The sequence below is a fragment of the Gorilla gorilla genome, chromosome 21 (assembly GCF_029281585.2).
Source record: "Gorilla gorilla gorilla isolate KB3781 chromosome 21, NHGRI_mGorGor1-v2.1_pri, whole genome shotgun sequence".
NCBI classification, from domain to species: domain Eukaryota; kingdom Metazoa; phylum Chordata; class Mammalia; order Primates; family Hominidae; genus Gorilla; species Gorilla gorilla.
Window position 1 is genome coordinate 26,342,650 of NC_073245.2, and position 19,294 is coordinate 26,361,943.

The following is a 19,294-nucleotide window of genomic DNA, read 5'->3' on the forward strand; positions in this document are numbered from 1 at the left end:
CAGTCCCCCAAACTGAGTGCCCGTGGTGTCAGCCTGCTCTCCTGGGTGCTGTCCTGCACTGCTGAAGACAGCCCCCTAGGAGGGTAGAATGAATTTACACTACAGGTATGCCATTTTAGCTCAGCAGTCACTCCTACTTGGAAATCCTTCCAAATTCCATTCTCTGCGATGAGTATTTCAAAATGTTCTAGATTTTTCCATCCTTATAATGAACTCGGTTTACTGAGATGATTAGAGTCACCTAAGATCAACTCCCTAAGTATCCTTTTAGCACATTTCAAAATGATGCTTTTGCTACATTCATTTTCCTTCCTTCAAAACCTCTTCATCCTCACTTAATTTTCCTGATTCACTTCTACCTGAGAGGAGAGCCCCTCTCCAAGGTTAGCCTCCTTCTGCACTGCTTCCTATTACCAAGTCATCACTTGTCCTTTTCTACCCTTGGGCCTCTGTCTTTGTTGTTCCCATTGCCCAGAACACCTCCTCTCTCATCTGCACTCACTGAAATCCACCCATCGGTCTCAAGCAAGCAAAAATGTACATCTGCCTTGACGTCTTCCGATTATGCCTCCATGAGCCCACTGGCTCTGTGCTGCTCAATTTTTCTCACGTGTTTCTCTTCCCACACTTAGTTGTCTCCTGAATGGATGAACTAGTTATTCCTCTTTTCTGTTCCTTGGTATCCTGATGCTTCTACTATGGTCTTTAAAAAAATTATATTACGGGTACCAAATATTTGCTAAGCAATAAAAGAAATAATGGAGACAGTGGCACTCACAACCTCTTTTCAATATACACTTTTCTGAAACATTTTCTAATTACTTTTTCATCCTGAAGTGTGGGCAACAGTGTGACCTGCATTATAGTCCTTTTCTGACTTACCTGTAACTGTTTAAAGGTTTTAGAAAGTAGGCATTACGGGACGTAAGAGGGCAAATTGTAAAGCAAAGAAAGAGAAAATCTCGTTTACCAAATTCCCTTTAGAGAGAACATTGATTTAGAAAACATACTGTGATAAACAATTTTAGGGTAGGTAGGTATGAGGCTCCTAAAAGACATGTTAAGAAACAACAGATAGTCTCTAAACTGCCTTTAGGAGGGTGGGTCCTGTTAACCTACACAGTTTAGGGATAAAGGCTGAGCCAGTAGGCTGGAGCTGAACTCCTAGGCTTACTAAGGTGGCAGCACTTGGAGCTCCCAGGAATAGCTAGGCAGGAGGAATGGAAAGGCTGGTGCTCTTGGGAGAACACAATAGTCTAATGGGGTATTTTAAGTTATTTGCTCTGAGATATATCTGCAATGTATCCCCTCCTCTGGCTCCATTAGGGACACTTTGGGAACGTTCACCGGCTTCTCCTTCTGGGGAGCCCAAAGGAGGGCAGAGCTCTGCAGCCAAGTGGGAGCAAAGAAAGAGAGACTCGGTCAGCAGCCATCCAGGGACACAAGGCAAGGGAACAGCTGCCATCTGGACCATGTCCGCAACTGTGTAACAGTTCCTAATCCAAGCAGGCTTCCCCCTGCAGTGCAGTGGGCCCTGTGAACCTGAAGCTTGACCAACTGCAGAAATTCTGTTCAAAGGTACTTGAGGGAAGAAGCTGGGCCTCTGCAGGAAGAGCCTGGTTCTAAAGACAGCACATTGCACAAGGAAAGGGCAGTCCAATGCCAGTCCTCGATCTGCCCGTCTGTGGGTAACACAAATGGGAGGTGTATGGAGCTTGGAGAGTGAAGATTCCTGAAGGCAGGGGAGCCGCTCAAATAGGAGATTCTACAGCCATCCAATTCAGGAAAATCTCAGACACATTTCTATGCAGATGCATCATCGACAAGTACAGAAAGTGCCTCAGAGCCTCAGGCTTGTGAATCTGGTCCAAACCTGGTGTGCTAGGAAGCAATGAGCCTAGTGATTGACTCCCAAATTACACTCACACTCGAGGCAGCTATGAAGTGCTACTAAGTCCAACAGGGCTTTCAGGCTGGCCCAAATCCTGCCTTTTGCAATAACCAGAAATAATGACTTCCCGATGCTTTAACTTCAGCATCTTCAAAATAGGCTGTAATACCGCTTATTTCAGTATACTTACCTCACAGGGTAGTTTGAAGGTAAATTTGATAAAATGTGTGAAGGCCCTGAGAATCTGGGAGATGGAGGCCTTTAAGTCCAAGATTGTCACTGATAAAGCGCTTCCCCCTCTGCCAACACCTCTGTGAAGCAGGTGAGGAATACGGGGACTTACTCTACTTTAACAGGGTGGGAAATTGCGAGAATGACAGTCTAAGCAATTTTCCTTTAAATTACCCAGATATTCAGAGGCAAACCAAGGAATGTAAAGTCTCCACCAGTCATCATGAGATAATACAATAACGAAAAGCTCTGAATTAACTCTGACTGGGATCCTGACTTTAGCCCAGTAACTTATTAGTCGTGTGATTTTGGATAAATTACTCAATTCTTTCAGGTCCCGATTTCTTCATCTGTAAAATGCACTCATGATTCCTAACCTGCAGATGAACTAAAAAAAATGTGAAGAGACTAGGCACAGTGCTTGGACACTCAATAGATGGTGACTCCTGGCACTGTGATTCCGTTCTTAAAAAGGCGTTATATTATTCATTACTGAAAGGTAAGCATATCCATCGGTAGCAACTGCAAAAGGGAAAGTTCAAACGATTTTGTGATTTTAAAACAAATTTTATTCTAGGAAGAGATGCAAAACTCCCAAAATTCTGAAACCAAGGAAGGAGGAATACTAATATAGTCTTATAATAGAAAAATAGAAATTTGAGTGAAATGGAAATTGAAGGCATGACCATAAAATAATAACTGCTTTTCTTCTGTGCTTGTAACTCAATCTCATTTCTTCTTAGTCACTTCTTACACAGGAAGCATTTACTTTGTGAAGATAAATATGGCTGTCCAAGGAAGGGCAGTATAAAAGATCAGTTGGTTTGTGTGAAAACCGGGGAAGAAAAAAAAATTTTTTTTCACTTTTCAGTAGAAGACTGAAAGTTTGCAAAGAGATGGGATGGGTGACAAATTTTTTAAAAATCCTGGGATAAAAGGTGATTCTTCAAGTCTTAGTGTAGTTACTTTCACTTGCTATTTATGTTTTAAAATAGTACAGAATCTGAAGATTTAAATCTAGATGGACATGGCATAAGCAACACTCCATTTGTCTCGGCCGTGCTAATACACGTGCAGGGAGATAATCCATCAGTTACTAATAAGCACAGATCCAGACGCCAACACTCCACACTTTCTGAACATCTATATTCTATCAAGTAGGGAGTATTTCCAAAAGATGTATCTGTACAGAGTTTATCTAATAGACTGGAATGGCTCTTATTTCTGTTCTGCCAAATAAAGAGAAATTTCTTGGACTGCAAATGTGATTGCTTGAACTCCCAAACTGCAATTTTTCTAGGCATTTCTTCTTCATGCTTCCTGGCAGGCCAATCTACCATCAAATTCTTCAGGTTTACCAAAGCCTTAACAACAGCCCCAATTTACAAAGTACCCATGACTTGGTCAGCATTTCAAGGCAAAAAGTTAAAACATACACAAAAATAACAGTAGATTTTGAAAACAGGCAAGGATTTGAAAACGACCATTATCTCTAGGGCAATACTAAAATATAGCCTCAACTTATAAATGTGTAGAAAGTAGTGATATTTGGAAGGTACATTAAAATGAGTAAGTAAGGGAACAAGTATGGCTCAGTGCACTTACACCTGACATGAACATTAGGTATCTTGATCTACTAACTAGCTGTGTGGCCTTGGGCAAGTCATTCATAATTTCCTAATTTGTGAAATACAAATACTACCCCCATTTTGGTGCATTCTCCAAATTTGTGGAAATGTCTAGCAAAATGCCTTGGGTAAAGAAGGTGCTTGATAGATGTTAGCTTCTTTCCTTGAAGAGCTGCAATTGCCTACAGAGATCAGTCAAGAACGAAGGGCAGTGCGGTCCAGTGCGTGGATGTTCAGCGAGAGCATGAGTCTACCATACTTAATCTGAGAACATCCAGTTGTGCTATAGAGGATGGATGCAGCTAATTAGTGTTAAATACAGCCAGTAAATAAGCAAAAAGCTCATGAGGTATAGGCAAATCTCATAGGATCTGTCAAAACAGATCTAGGACAGTAAGCAAGTAGCCTGTGAGGTACAACAAAGTTCCTAAGGTGTGCAAGATGTGTTAAATACAGGCCACAGGTTGATAAACTGTAAGACATGCCAAAGATAGAATAATTTTAAAAAACCAAACATGATGGAACAGATGAGAATGTTACTTAGGGACGGAAAGGGAGGGAAATGCTACCTCATGATATGCACCCTCTGGGATGACAGCTAAGTCTCCCCTGAACTGACCAGCCTTGATGACAACCAGCCTGGTCCCATCCTGGTACCATACGTGCTCTACTGGAGAAGTACAGGTGAAACCCAGGACTGCTCACAGCAGGTGGCTGGCTGGGTGTGCCTGTGCCTGCTTCCTTTCATGGAGAAGGTGCACTGGCTCTGGGCACCCTTTGTCTGCCATGGCCCCTCGTCTAAAACTTCACTCTGGTCCTTTTAAGCACATAGTAAGTACGAAAGGCTGAGATGACAGAGAGGGGACAGATGAACTAGTTGTGACCAGGGGTCAGATAGAACACTCGGCCCACCTGCTAGCCCACCCTCAGGGTGCCACCTACCCCTCCTTCCTCTACATCTCTGTGTGCTTTTGAATGCTCTGTGAGCCTTTCTGTACGGTGCAGTTGGACTCTGAGCATCCCTGGAGGCCACCATGTCATCAAGGTGATTTTCTCCATGACAGGAAATCCCAAGGTCTATGGCCAAGTGGAGGGCACACACCTGCCCTAAGAGGAGCTGCTGTTCTGCCCTACGAGTGCTGCCTTGCAGGAATGTTGGCCCCAGTTCCTGCTTTTACTGACTTTTCACAGGATCTTGGCAAATCTGGGTTTCTATGTCAGGTCTCCCAAGTTTTAAATACTGACAATTCACGCAAAATTTAAAATATCTGTTCAGGCCAACAAAACCCCATATCCTCCACCACCAGTTTGCACCTGCTGCCTCGGGTTAATATTGTTCCATGACTTTGTCAGTCCCTGGCCCCACGGTGCCTGCCATGTGGTTCTTCAGTTGTAAAAACAAGATCCAATTTGAACTGCTGCCCTGCAGTTTTGCAATTTAGCATGTCTCACTTCAGGGTCTTTTAAGTTCAGGGAGGACCCAGCAGATGAGATCTCTTGGCCCTAAGTGTCTAGGGCCAGACTGACTGAAATTAGAAGGGGGAGCTCACAGACCTAAATTCACACAATGGAAAGGAGAATGGCTGCCACTGACTGGGGTACTTGATAATTATTAGCAGATGGTCGACAAGTTTTCCCTGGAACACTTCCGTGAGGTTATACATCCTCGTTATCATTCATTACTCATGTTTTCTCTGCTTCTCCCTCCTTCTCAGGCCACTGATCAGGAGTCAGAGCAGAATGAGACAAGAGGAGACTGTTACTATGGCACCTAAACAAAACCAGATGATTAAAATCAGGAAAGCTTTTGTCCTGGACATCGTGTGTGTGACCTAAGTTGTCTGTGTGTAGTTCTGCATTTCTTGGGTCTCTAAGTGGACAAAAGTGATACTGGTCAATGGGGCTGATGCCCTGCAGCCATGTGAGAAAAGGCAGGCACCTGGGAGCGTAGCCGGAATGCAGAAGCCTCCTTAGAGGAGATAACAATGGGACACGTGCTTCTAAGAGCAAGGGGCTGGAGAGTGCCCGGCAGCCAGGACAATGTCCAGAGGGTGGGCAGGGGGCATACAGGTCTACCTCTCTGTTAAGGGAAGCCAAGACAAAACAGATGTACCCTGCGGGTGCTGAACTCAGCCCAGAGCCAGGGCATGGGTATGCTGGAGCGCTGGAGGGTGGTGCTGAGAAGGCGGGAGGGAAGGTGGGGAGGAAGGAAGATGGGAGGCTTTGGCATGCTTGGACTCGGACACAATCAAGAAGCTCGACTCGCCCACACTCTCCCTGCATGACTAAGAGCCACCAGCCACATCACGAGGATGAGCAAGGGGCAGAATGGCTCATCAGTGATTGACTTCATCAGTGTGGATGGAGCATGAGGAGCTGGGTGGGGGTGGGGGGGAGGTTTACAAAGGGCACACGGTCACTCAGACATCACCGAAGCGCCAGACAGGCTGTGCCTAATGAGAGCACCTGTGGCCAGGCTAGCATGCATCACACTGCTGGGTGATCCACTGGGTGACTGGTACCAGTCAGGCATGGGGTGGGCACTGGGGGGGTCTGTGTCATACAAGACTGACAAGGGCCCTGGGAGCTTGTATCCACAGGGGAAGATCAGCAAACAAGACAATGACTGAAAATAACCAGACTGAAAGCAACACGACTGTGAGCTGTGGCCTTGGTTGTGAAAGAAGAGAGTACCCCTGGTGACAGGATGGAGAACAGGGCAGGGGGCACTACTGCAGATGACCACTCAGAAAAAAGATGAGATAACAAACTCTTCTGCTGATTACTTCCAGATTTTACAAGAATAGAAACTCTCGGGAAACAAAATATTAAAAAATAAACACACCAGTGTTGGCTTATTTCTTTATGTCACCGTGTTGACATGTAAGTTAAAATGCAAGGGATTTCAAACAATGTTGGAAACACCAGCTTATTTCTATGACATGAGTGTGATAGTCTCTGCTCGTCTTAACCATCAATTTCCCAGGCCTATGTTTTGTGCTATGCTGAAATGTGATTTCAAAATTAAATTTTACCCACTCTGGTCCTAACTAACTGAAAATGGCAAGCATAACGCAGCGTAACTGATGCCACGTGTCAGTGACTGAGAGGCATGCGAAGCGGGGTTGTAAGATGACTGCTGTCATCCGGTTAATGGCATTACTTGTGGCAGGTGCAGCTGAGCACAGGCACAAATTTTGCAGCTTCATTCTGCTGACCAGCAGGTGACACACAGCAATTTTCAGCCTAGAACGTGCTGTTCTCAGAGAGAAGCCAGACTGGCACTGCTTCAGCTTTCCCCACCCCATCTCTATCTCTGCCACCAGTCAGCAGGACATGCATCTGCAGACACAGTCCCAGACGGATGTGCTACTAGGACCCGCAGGAAGGTACAGCTTCAAGGGTAACAGGAATTGATACTCTGACCCAGGGGCTCCTGGGAGGAGTAAAACAAAGTGGGGAGAGGGGTGATACCAAAATGATAACCTTTTGTATCATCAGGTAAGAATATTAAAACAAACACCAACAGGAAAGAAATGAATACACAAATTGTGACATATCCATACAGTGGGATGCTATTAATATAAAGAAACAAATTACTGTTATACTCAGCTACATGGGTAAATCTCCAAAACATTACATTAAATGAATGCAGCCAGATACAGAAGATAAATGCCATCAGATCCCCTCTCCATGGTGTGCTAGAGCAGACACGACTAATCTGTAGGTGCAGAGGGCAGATCAGTGCTTGCCTTGGTGCCGGAACATGGGCACTGACTGCAAACGGGCACCAGAAACTTCTGGAGGGCCTGCAAAGTTCCAAATCCTGACCAGCCGGCTAGTTACACGGGTGTATACATATGTCAACACTCATCCAGCTACACTTAAATGTGTGCTTTCATTGCATATAAATTATGCCTCAACAGAGTTAATCTTAAAAAACTAAATGAGATCAAACAACAAAAACCTGTCTACTTATATATCTTCAGTTATTTCATAAAAGAGTTGTTTTTAATCCCCCCAAATAAAGCAGGTATAGAAGACAGTCCTTTTGAATTAAATAGATTTTGGTTTAATGAAAAACTCTATTATTCTCATTTTAAAGAACAGTGGTGGAAACCTCCTCATGGCCCAGCAGGGTTCAGAAGATGAGCATCTGGGAACCCCCGTTGACTTTCTGCCCTCCCTTGAAATCACACGCCCTGTGTCCTCCCTGGAACATTCCCTTAACAGGCTCCTGACTACTTCACGTGGCAATGGGCAGACCAAATTGGAGCTCCCACACTGGGGATTAAAATGAAAATGGCCAGGAAGAAGCAATGATTTCAATGACTAATGAGTCCTACCTAAAAAAAGGTTGGCAGAAGAGTGCAGGAAGCAGAGCGGGTGAGGAGGGCGAGGGGAAGATGACAAAGGAGAACCCGGGCAGCTACACCCCTGGTGTGCTGTCTCCCTCCCGGGGACCCTCAGGCCTCAACACCAAGTGGGTCCTGGTGTGGTCACACAAATCAGCTGGGACCCTAAATAAGCTGGCAGTGACACCAGCAAGCTATACAGCAAACAGGGGTCTTATACCAGGAGGTGTCAGACCCTGCCCTGCTGGTCACAGAGGGCACAGCATCTCACTGTGTACTCAGGACCATCATGCGGGATAACGAAAAACAAAAACTGATTTTTTAAAAGAGAAGCGGCAAAGATTTTTCTAAATTATAAAGTGTAATAATGTATCTATGTATGTACATTGATGTTAAATCTCCCTTCAAAAAAGCTTAAAACTGAAGAGAATAGTCTCTTTTAAAAATAATACTTTTTACCTTAGCCTCCTTAAATAGCCACTGGTTCACAAAGAGAAGAATTTAGTAGTGGCCAAAATATTACCATATATTACCATAAGCATGACTATTTGTTCTAGAAAACAGGGCCTACGCATGAAATGTCCAAATGACTGAGAGAAAAGGTCAGCAATCTAAATTTTAAATTCCAAATGCTGAGGGCAAGCAAACAACCAAAAAGAAAAAAAATCCCAACAAAATCCAAAACTCTCATAAAAACATAATTGTACATCAAAAGTCATTAAGGGGACCTCACAGTAAAATCTCACTCATCCCATTTTTATTTTTATTTCTTTTTAATAACAAACACCTATCCAACACTTAGTACGTGGCAGGCACTGTTTCAAGCACTTTACACATACAAACTCATCCACTCCTCATATCAACCCAATGGGGTGGGGTTTATGATTCCCATTTGACAGGTGAGGCACAGCGAGGCTGTGTGACCTGCTGAGGTTGCCTGGAGATGGCAGGATATGAGGGTTGTGGGGGCGGGGGGAGGGGATGCTATTTAGCAGCTACCTCTTTGCCTGGAGCGAGGCTGTTTTTGTTGTTTTGCTCCGGGGAAGGCCTGTATATTCACATCATGTCTGTTTCTCATACTACCCCATGACAAGGTATCCATATGGGGTGGAAGGCTTCCACACACCTACCTGTCAAGGTATCAGGAGGCCCTGCCTAAACGGAGAACTAGACATTCTCCAAGTTGGTGCTAACACATTCCTGGTGCTCATAATTATAGCACCTAAGGACGAGCAGAAAAAGGAATCGAACAATGACACGCTTCAGAACTTGCTTTGAGAAATGCAAAGAAAGCAGAGCTCTGTGGATTTGGATTTTATGTATCTTGAAGTGATCGCCTAGATTCCATAAGGCCTCATAGAATTTTCTGTATTTGGTTTCTCTAACTTGCATGGGCAGTAGCATCTTCACAATTTTGGCCAAATCTGCACACCACCTGATTATTATTTGCTTGTAATTTTTATTTAAATCAATGCAGTTTTTAAAATATTAAATATCTTTTTATCTGAGTTCTATACATGAAATTGATTTAACAGTTATATTTTATTAACACATTTATCTGTTAAATAAATCCGTGTACCAACTAAAATCATTGCATGTACTTCACTGCTGTTGAGTTCTATGTGCTGGGGAATTCTAATTCTGAACTAATGGAAGCCAGTCTTCATTCTCTAATTAAAAAACACGGTCATGATGCAAACACAACTTCCGAAATTGTTTTTATATTCATGTATAATCACATACATGTACAAATGGAATTCTACACACACACACACACACACACACACACACACACACACACACAATTTAGAATGGTTGAGAACAAATGAAAAAGAAATTGACCAGGAGATAGATATTAGGTCAGGGGCAGTGGGAAGTAGTGGATTAAGGACATAGCGTAACATTTAAATAAGAACCCACATAATTGGATCAGCAAAGTTAAGAATAACAGCAAAGGCTGGGCGCGGTGGCTCATGCCTGTAATCCTAGCACTTTAGGAGGCCAAGGCAGGTGTATCACGAGCTCAGGAGGTGGAGACCATCCTGGCTAACACAGTGCAACCCTGTCTCTACTAAAAATACAAAAAGTCAGCTGGGCGTGGTGGCACATTCCTGTAATCCCAGCTACTCGGGAAGCTGAGGTAGGAGAATCTCTTGAACCCGGGAGGCGGAGGTTGCAGTGAGCTGAGATCGCGCCACTGCACTCCAGCCTGGGCAACAGAGTGAGACTCCATCTCAAAAAAAAAAAGAGTAACAGCAACAACACACAGGCATCATGTTTTCTCAATGAAAACCTCAAATATATAAACTGATGCCCTGTTTTTTTTTTCTTTTCTAACGGAAAACTTAGTATATAGAAATAAAATCCTAAAAGTCTGGTTAGCTAGAAAAGAAGTTATTTACATTATTTCCTCAGGAAGGTTGAAAGAATGTGACATCTGAAAAGAGGGATACCTCAGAGCCCAGGGCTGCCCTGAGATGCATCAGGGGTGGGGACAGGCAGTGGAGACGGCTGGCTTTAGGCTCCTTCCTCCCTCCCCACTCCGTGTGTGCCCAGCAGCTCTAGGCTTCCCTGCCTTTTACGGTGTCCTTCCACATAAGATATTCTTGAACAAAGGAGTTTCACAGATAAAATAAAATCTGGAGACCACTGGTACTTTCCAATTTCCTCATTGTATCAATGGGGAAACTGAGGCTCAGATGACTTATGGCTGCTCAGCAAATTGCAGCGGGGTCACAGTCTATAGAACTCAGTGTCCAGATTCATGGTCTGGTGTTGATCTGAACAAAACCACCTACAGCCTCCAAGAACACCCTTATGCATGCATACACTGGTGATCCTTGTGGACTTCATTACATCAATACCCTTGCTGATCCTTGAAAAAAAAGAAGTGTGATTTATCATTATTTTCTTGAGAAGAGGAAGGTGGCCAGCAACATTATTTAATAAAGTGTTATGAGTCAATGAAAGCAAATTAGCAAAAAGATGAAGTCATTATTTAGAAAACCATGACGTAAGGAAACAGGCACATTTCTTCCTGAAAAGTTGTATAAATCAAGAAACACCTGAAACAAATGAGGAGGGCTTCCTAATTCATAATAGAAACAACAATGAAAATAGCAGTAGTAATAGCAGCAATAGCTACAATTCACTGTTTATACCAGCCACAAGATGCGCACTTTATATGCACTGATATTCCTGTGACATAAATATTATTAGTCTCATTTTTATAGATGAGAAAAATTAAGACTAAGCCCATGGGGAGGGTGACCAACTGTCCTGGTTTGCTCAGGACTGTGGGGTCTCCCAAGGTGTGAAACTTTAAGGGCAGACGTTAGGAAAGTCTTGGGCAACCTGGATGGTTGGTCACCCTACCCGTAGGGTATGGGTGATAGGAATTCCATTTCTGTCTGCCTTACCAACACCTTCTATGAGGTAACTTCCTTCCATGTGTTACAGTCAAGAGTTTTACAGACTGGTTTAAAGAAGGGCAAGACCAAATATTTTACAAACAGGATATTCACATGCAGCTTCATCCCCCTTTTGAAAAAATAAAGACAGATAAAGCACTGCATAGTCTCCAACCTCCATTCTCCAGAAGAGTCAAGAAGACACTCACCTTGACCTCAAACTCGAAGTGTGCATCCTTTCCTTGCCCGCAGAGGACGTAGCGTGGGATACTAATTTTAATTGGGTCCTTCAGGTCATCTGGATTTGCGCCCAAAGAGCGAGAAACCATCCGCTATCAAAGGCATGTCAGACAGGGAGAACAAAGAGAAACCAGAATCACTCCACTGCAAATATCCTGCTCGGGTAGGAGGGAGAAAATGTGTTTCAAGTAGAGAAAAGAGCATCAAACCAGTAGGGTTTATTTAGAAAAATGATGGTTTCCTTTGAAAGAGAAAAGCTAAGCCTCTCTCATAACAAAAAGACCATTATTTTAGGTATACCGTTCCAAGGAGTTAGGGCAAAAGCACTATGAAGTGTTTGGCTTTGAAGTTCCTTCCAATTTATAAGAACAAGTAAAAACAGGGACAAATTATATTATCCTGACTTCTTAAAAAAATCAGTGTAAACCAGATTGCCTTCTGAAAAGTCTTGACCATCTGACAAACTTTTTTCTTCACACACTATCAGACAGCTATACTTATAAAGCTGCAAAAGCTAGAGATTTTATTCAAATTTACTTCATTTTTAACTTTTAGGCATTTTTATAAGCCAGTGTAGTGTGGAAAGCTCTTTAAACCACAATTAAAACAAATCTCAAGTATTTTCTTTAGGCCCCATTTGATTACTCAACTTGGCTCTGACAAATATTTATGGCCTGGGCAGTGGGGGACTAGTGGGGTCTGAGGAAGAGGCATTATGAAAAAAATAAATCTTCCAAATGAAGTTCTCTTAAGTGTGAATCGGAAGAAATCTCTGAACAATCCTTATTGTTTGCATTAAGCTGGGGGCTTTAGAAAACATGTCTTTGAAGTAATAGCAATAACAAAATAATTAGAATCATAATTATAGTTAGCATTTATTGGATACTCATTATATGCCAAGGACTACATTAACCAGTTTACATGAATTGGCTCAATTAATCTTCACAATCCCCCCTACGAGGTATTAACCATTATTAACCCTATTTATCAGATGAGAGGCCCAAGACTGAGGGTTGAGCTCACTTGATGGAGGTATGGGGTAGAGTCAAGATTTAAACTCAGGCCAATCTAGAGCCCACTTTCATCACACTACTCTAGACTGCAATCATGAAATTGTACAATAATTACATCCATCTGAGATACATTGAGCTAATGAACACTTCACACATACATAGGTTTTAAGATGCTGAGAATTCCATGGTTATGCAATGGAACCCACTTATGTGACTATAAAGAAAACAGGGGGCAATAAGCTCCCTTTCTCCCAGACAGAAAGGGTTCTCAGCCAGGTGTAACTTGAGAGTGTCAACTTAGCTGTGTGCATGAAAGCTTGGACTTCCAGAGGACACAAGGACATATAATTTGTTTCAGATTGCTGCTTTTAATCTAGCTGTGTGTGCATTTTGGCATGAAGTTTCCGAAGCCTGTTATAGGATCTTAATTTTTCTCTGCATGGCTAGTCACCCAAAGCAAGAAGAATTAATTGTTTATCATTAATGGTACACCGATTTAGCTGTCCCTGATATCAAAAACCATCAAGAGGCTGGGCGCAGTGGCTCACGCCTGTAATCCCAGCACTCTGGGAGGCCAAGGCAGGTTGATCAAGAGGTCAGGAGATCAAGACCATCCTGGCTAACATGGTGCAGGCCTGTCTGAACTAAAAATACAAAAAAGTAGTCGGGAGTGGTGGCATGCGCCTGTAGTCCCAGCTACTTGGGAGGCTGAGGCAGGAGAATCACTTGAACCCGGGAGGCAGAGGTTGCAGTGAGCTGAGATCACGCCACTGCACTCCAGCCTGGGCGACAGAGCGAGACTCCATCTCAAAGGAAAAAAAAAATTATATGGGCTTCTGTCACTTGAGGCACATGGCAGTCACACATACACCTGTGAGGGAGATGATCTGAAAGGCAAACTTCATGTTTTTCAGTTTTGCCTAGGGATACCTCCATTTACATACTTGAACCTTTTAGGATCACGTGAATGATCGGTTTCTCAAAAAAGTGTGGACGACAGTATCCACAAGCATAACACACTCTAACTTTATCTGCTTCCCTGACCTAGTCACAGAAAATGGACATGGGATTCCAGGAGATGTTCACTTCAAGACTCAGAAGGAAGGATAAGATGTGGAATCCAATCCTAGTTCTGGGACTTGGTCTTGGAGTAAGTCTCTTGCCCTCTCTTCACCTCAGTTCCCCTATGGTAATGGGCATGGTATTTATTAGATTCCAACTACATGGGAGGGACCCAACTATGAACACAATGGTGCCCCACCCTGTGGGACTTAAGGTCTGAGGCAGACTCTTACAAGTGAACTAGTAATCACAGCAGGATTAGAAAGTTGTGATGGGGGAATGGAGTGAGAACAACTATGAATATGTATCTTGTCATCCAAATGTCAGGAATTTTACTGAGGAAGAACTATGGTCAAAATTGCCTAGGCATGTTCTGTCAGCTAAGCAATGGAGACTTACCTTTGACTTTCTAAATGCCTTTTCTTTTAGGCACCCCTAAGATACATAATGAAACATTGCTATTTTACTGGGTACCACCTTATGTGCCACACAGAGGGTCAGGCCTTGGGAATACAATATAACTTTTACAAAGTATTTGTAATTTCTAAGACCTTTAGTTTTTCTCAACTGCACATGTTTGGAACAAACTTCTGATGTTTCTACTCTAGATGGATTATATTCTAAAGGTAGATTTGCGACCTTAACTTTCTCTTTTCATAAGTCAGTTTTTAAAATGAGGTAAGACTGTAACTGACGGTCTGGGTATTTTACGACTGGTGATACGGTTTGGATATTTGTCCCCATCCAAATCTCATGAGGAGTTGTAATAATCTTGGTGTTGGAGGTAGGCCCCGTGGGAGGTGTTTGGGTCACACGGGTGGATCCCTTATGGCTTGGTGCAGTCTTTGCGATAATGAGTGAGTTCTCACCAGATCTGGTCATTTGAAAGCATGTGGCACCTCCCTCACACTCTTTCTCTTGCTCCTGCTCCCACTGTGTGAGACACCTGCTTCCCCTTCACCTTCCACCATGATTGTAATCTTCCTGAGGCTTCCCCAGAATAAGAAGCCAGTGCTATACTTTCTACACAGCCTGCAGAACCATGAGCCAATTAAACCTCTTTTCTTGTAAATTACCCAGTCTTGGGTATTTATAGCAAGGCAAGAACAGACTAATACAACTGCAGAGTTCTCCATTTCTAAGAATGTACCAGGGTAAAACCAATCCCTAATAAAAGGAAAGCTGCTTGAGGCTCAGGATCATAGATTCTTTACAAAAAAAAAAAAAAAAAAAACCCTGCCTTTGACAATTTCACTGGGCAAGTGAATTGAGTAAGGACCAGGTATTTGAGAATGGGTAGATCTTATAATATTATGTAGCCTACCTCAATCTAGGGCAGCCTTTGACACACTAGCAACTGCCTGGACCAATACACGGCCCTTGGCTGGATATAAGAGCTACTGTCCCAAACAGGACCAGACAGTGAAGCATAACAGGATCCTTTGCAGAGAAGAAAGATATTTCTCTCTTCATTACATATCATACTGGGGACGAGAAATACTGCCAGAGTCCCCACTATCATCCCTGGCTACAGTTTACTTCAATCTTACTGATTTCATATGAACTACATATTAATGAGTGTACAGAAATGAACAGCTACAGAAATGAATAACTAAAATATAAGGTAGGGATTTGAGCAAATGCATAAATAAATTTAAAAATCAAAATGTGTTCCCATCAAATCATCACTGTGGTGTGATTTGTAAACATTATTTTATGAGGTCAATTTCATGAGAAATGTGGAATTCTCGGGGTACAGTGTAAAAAATTCTTGACATTCTCCTAAACTATGTTTATACTGGACAGGAAGTAAAGTTAACATAAATGTCTCTTAAATTTATTTTTGATTTTAAAGTGGCTATATTTTGAGTATCTTGAGGTTTATACTAGACATGCAAATGTTTGCTGTATCCCATTATATCCCATTATTTATGGGAGCTTTTATATTTCGATGGCATTATTTATTTTGGAATCCATCACAGTTTCCCTATATGTGGCAAAAAAGATTCTTAGACTCTGAAGGGAGAGTTGATGGCATTGTAGTAGGAGGTGTGCGGAACACCTCTCTGCAAGCAGAACTGGCGTGGATGAGTACAGAAATAGTATAAGCAATTTTAAATGTGCCATGGAGTGATCCTATTTAGAAATAAAAAGTCAAGAAAAAGTAGATAATTGGTAACTTGAATTACATATCTGTACATAAGAAGTATCTTTAAAAGTTAAATACAAAGCATATTTTTTCTGAAAGCTTTTAATGAAATAATGCTCTGTGTCAACAAATACGCTATTTTTCCATTCTTGGTGAAACACTGTAGTCCAGTCCTTAGCTGAAAGAAATAGGCAGAACATAAGGTACATTGTAAATATTCAGTTCAAAGTCTTCTTTTACTACTCAGGCTATTTCCTTCAAAAGGAACAAATTGAGGAAATGAACAGGAAGCGGCACTAACATCCACTCAGACCACTGCGGGCTCTCAGAGAACATGAAACGGTCCAGGTCCTCAGGGAGTCATTAACAGTTGTCCCTAAACATTCTAATTATGTACCAGACGGTCAAATTCAGTATACACATCATGACAAGGTCTGGCCTAAGGACTGCCATCTAATCTCCAGGAGCCCGTAGCCAAGCTTTGCTTCTGAAATACAGGCAAACCTGGCTTTTTATTAGATTTAACAAAATTACAAATTCTCCTGTCCCTGTTCCAACCATAGCACATATTTCTAACCCTTCCTTTTTTCAACTACACATACTATACTGATAGTTCTAATTAGAGCTATTGTGTCTCAAGTACCTATTATGCCCCAACAATTTGAAAATGGAGATTTGGGGAAAGAGACGATGAAGATTTGGGGAAAGAGACGATGAAGATTTGTTACAGCCTCAAACATCAGCCAGGTTGTAAGAAACAGGGAACAAAGATAACATGCAGGAACAAGCACAAATGATGTATATGGTAAATAACCAGACAGGTTCCTATCCATTTCCAGTAGAGAAGCCTGCCTTTGCTATGAGGGGATCTTGTCTTAATTAACACTACACTATCTTCGAACGCTTGGCAAATACATCTGAATTGAATTTTGCCAAGACGTGGCCATATATGCTACAGATACATCCTGTCCATCCCTGTGAAGGATGGGACTTAACAATAGCCTGGTGTGGAGAAACAGTGCTAACCTTATCTCATTTCTAAAGTGAGTCTGGAAGACTCACATCAGGAAACAAATACAAGTTTTGATATATATCCTGAGGGATAAGTTACCCAGAAGATGGCAAACTGTTGGACATTGGTACTTGTAGAATATCTTAAGTTTAGCGGCCTTTGGATAACTCCAAAAGGTTTAGTTGACATTTCCAATCCATGATTCTCACCAGAATCAATTATTTCTTCTACATAGATCTGAGCTGACCAACATTGTTTCAAGGTTTGGAAATACTGAATATTGGATGAATGTTTCAACTTGAAACTATTAAAAGTGTCACTATTTTTCTCTAGATCACCAAAGATCATTGTATTAAGTGGTCATCATCTTTGAACAATGTATCAATTAACGGCTGATTTTAAAAAGATTAAATATGGGGTCTATTATACCTGACTGATAATGTCGCAACAACTGCTAAGTGGCTCTCACTATTAAGCATGAATGCAGACAGGTTAGGACCCTCAGGGAAAAGCGGATATTCTCCCTTCTATTATAATTGTACAATGTCATTGATTAATCATGAAAAGTACCACTGATGTTCACTCACTGATTTTTTGCTGAGCCCTGGCTTTGGGTCAAACCGTGCTGAATGCTAAGGCCCAGGAGAAAATAAAAGGCAGGGATGCACTTCCAGCCAAAGAAGCAAAAGTAAACATACAAACTTACGTGCATCAAATTCACGCTATGATTGTGTCTAAGCTTTCTTTTACGGAGCTAAAAAAGCAGAGCGCAAAGAGAAGTAAGATCCATGCAAGGAAATAAAAGGAATTGAAAAGAAACTTGCAAGGCAATCCTTGAAAACAACAACTCATACAGACAGAATTATTAATGTCTAAAATTCCAAGAAAACAAATTTACAGGTCAGTTAAGAATCAACTTAGCAATACTTGGAAATATATATTTCTAGCATAGTCATTCCTATAAAAAATCAATAAAAAATTTTACCAATGTCAAGAATAACAGTGACTATGAAATGGCTTTGGCACTGTGGACAAATATATATCTTCTAGAGTAGAAAAGTCTAGATTTAAGTCCCAATTCTCAACCTAGTAATCCTTTCTGAGTCTAAATTTCCAAATCTGAAATGGAGTTCCACGTGAATTCCTACATTCCAGTAGGATCACCATAAATATCAAAAGGAACAAAATATGAGCAAGAAGTCCTACATTGTAAACCACAATATAAACAGTGACTGGGATTGCTGTCACCCCTATAACCCACTGCACCTTCAGCAACAAAAGATTTTAACCAGATAGTAAAAGGCAGGAGGAGTGACTTATAATAGAATCTCTTTCCTTCTCATCAACTAGTTTATTCAATTCCATCCCTCATAAAGAAGGCATTAGCATACTACAACAGTGCATCCTTAACAAGAGATTTGATGGTGATGGTTTGAAAAATGTACTGTTTAAGAAACAGCGGAGAGACGGAAGGGTGTTGGAGGTAAAGGAGAAAAATCAGAGGAGGCAGATATATGAGAAGTGTCTTCTCTGAAGGGTTGTGTATAATGCAGATTACAAAATACACTTGTTTTATTCTGCAACAGAGGGTGCCACGGATGAACAGACTCCGCAGATGGAGATCACAATAAGGGAGATTATGGAAAGAATAGTGTAACAGTAAGAGCAGTTCCCAATGAAAAAACTGCTTCAGAGGTAGAAGGCAATCAGCCCATCCATGGAGGTACTCAAATTGAATATGTAACTTAAAAGGTCCTAGGGCATACTCTTCCCGGTACCTTAATGTTTCCATTAGGGAGAAGTCCTACAAGTTTTATCTGAGTCTTATCTTTAATAGAGCTTTGGGAACCTTGACATAATACATCCATGGAAAATTAATTGCCGGTCCCAATTCTTCTCTCCCTATAGTAGTAGTACATATCCTGAGTCTCACCATGGCCTCTTGATGGATGGAGGGTACTTCCTTGCCCCTTGATTTGGGGCTTGGTCATGTGACTTGTGTTGGCCAATGAGATGTTAGCAGACACAGGCAAAGGCTTGCAGGACTGCCCTTCTGTGTTTCTGTCATCACCACGATGGCTACTGCCCCTTCTGAATAGATCCCAAAATGGTATGTGTGGAGCAGACCGACCCTCGTTGAGCAACAGAAGACCTGCAGCCTACAGCACAGCCACTCCAATCTACTTGCAAAGCAGCAGAATAAAATAAAAACTTTTTTTAATGTGCCACTGAAATTTGGGGGGGTTGTTTGTTATTTGGCAATTGCAGACTGATATAACATCTGTCACAGTAGATATTCTAAG

General features: G+C 42.0%; 1 protein-coding gene across 4 annotated transcripts in view; it reads right to left on the reverse strand.

The window, feature by feature from the left end:
• The window catches only part of KIF16B (kinesin family member 16B), a 302,297-nt gene that overhangs the window by 75,201 nt on the left and 207,802 nt on the right, over positions 1-19,294 (reverse strand). For all 4 annotated transcript variants that reach the window (XM_055373559.2, XM_019017553.4, XM_019017552.3 and 1 more), the window contains one exon: positions 11,725-11,847. In XM_055373559.2, coding sequence (XP_055229534.2) covers positions 11,725-11,847 — 123 coding nt within the window. The remainder of the gene's footprint in view (positions 1-11,724; positions 11,848-19,294) is intronic.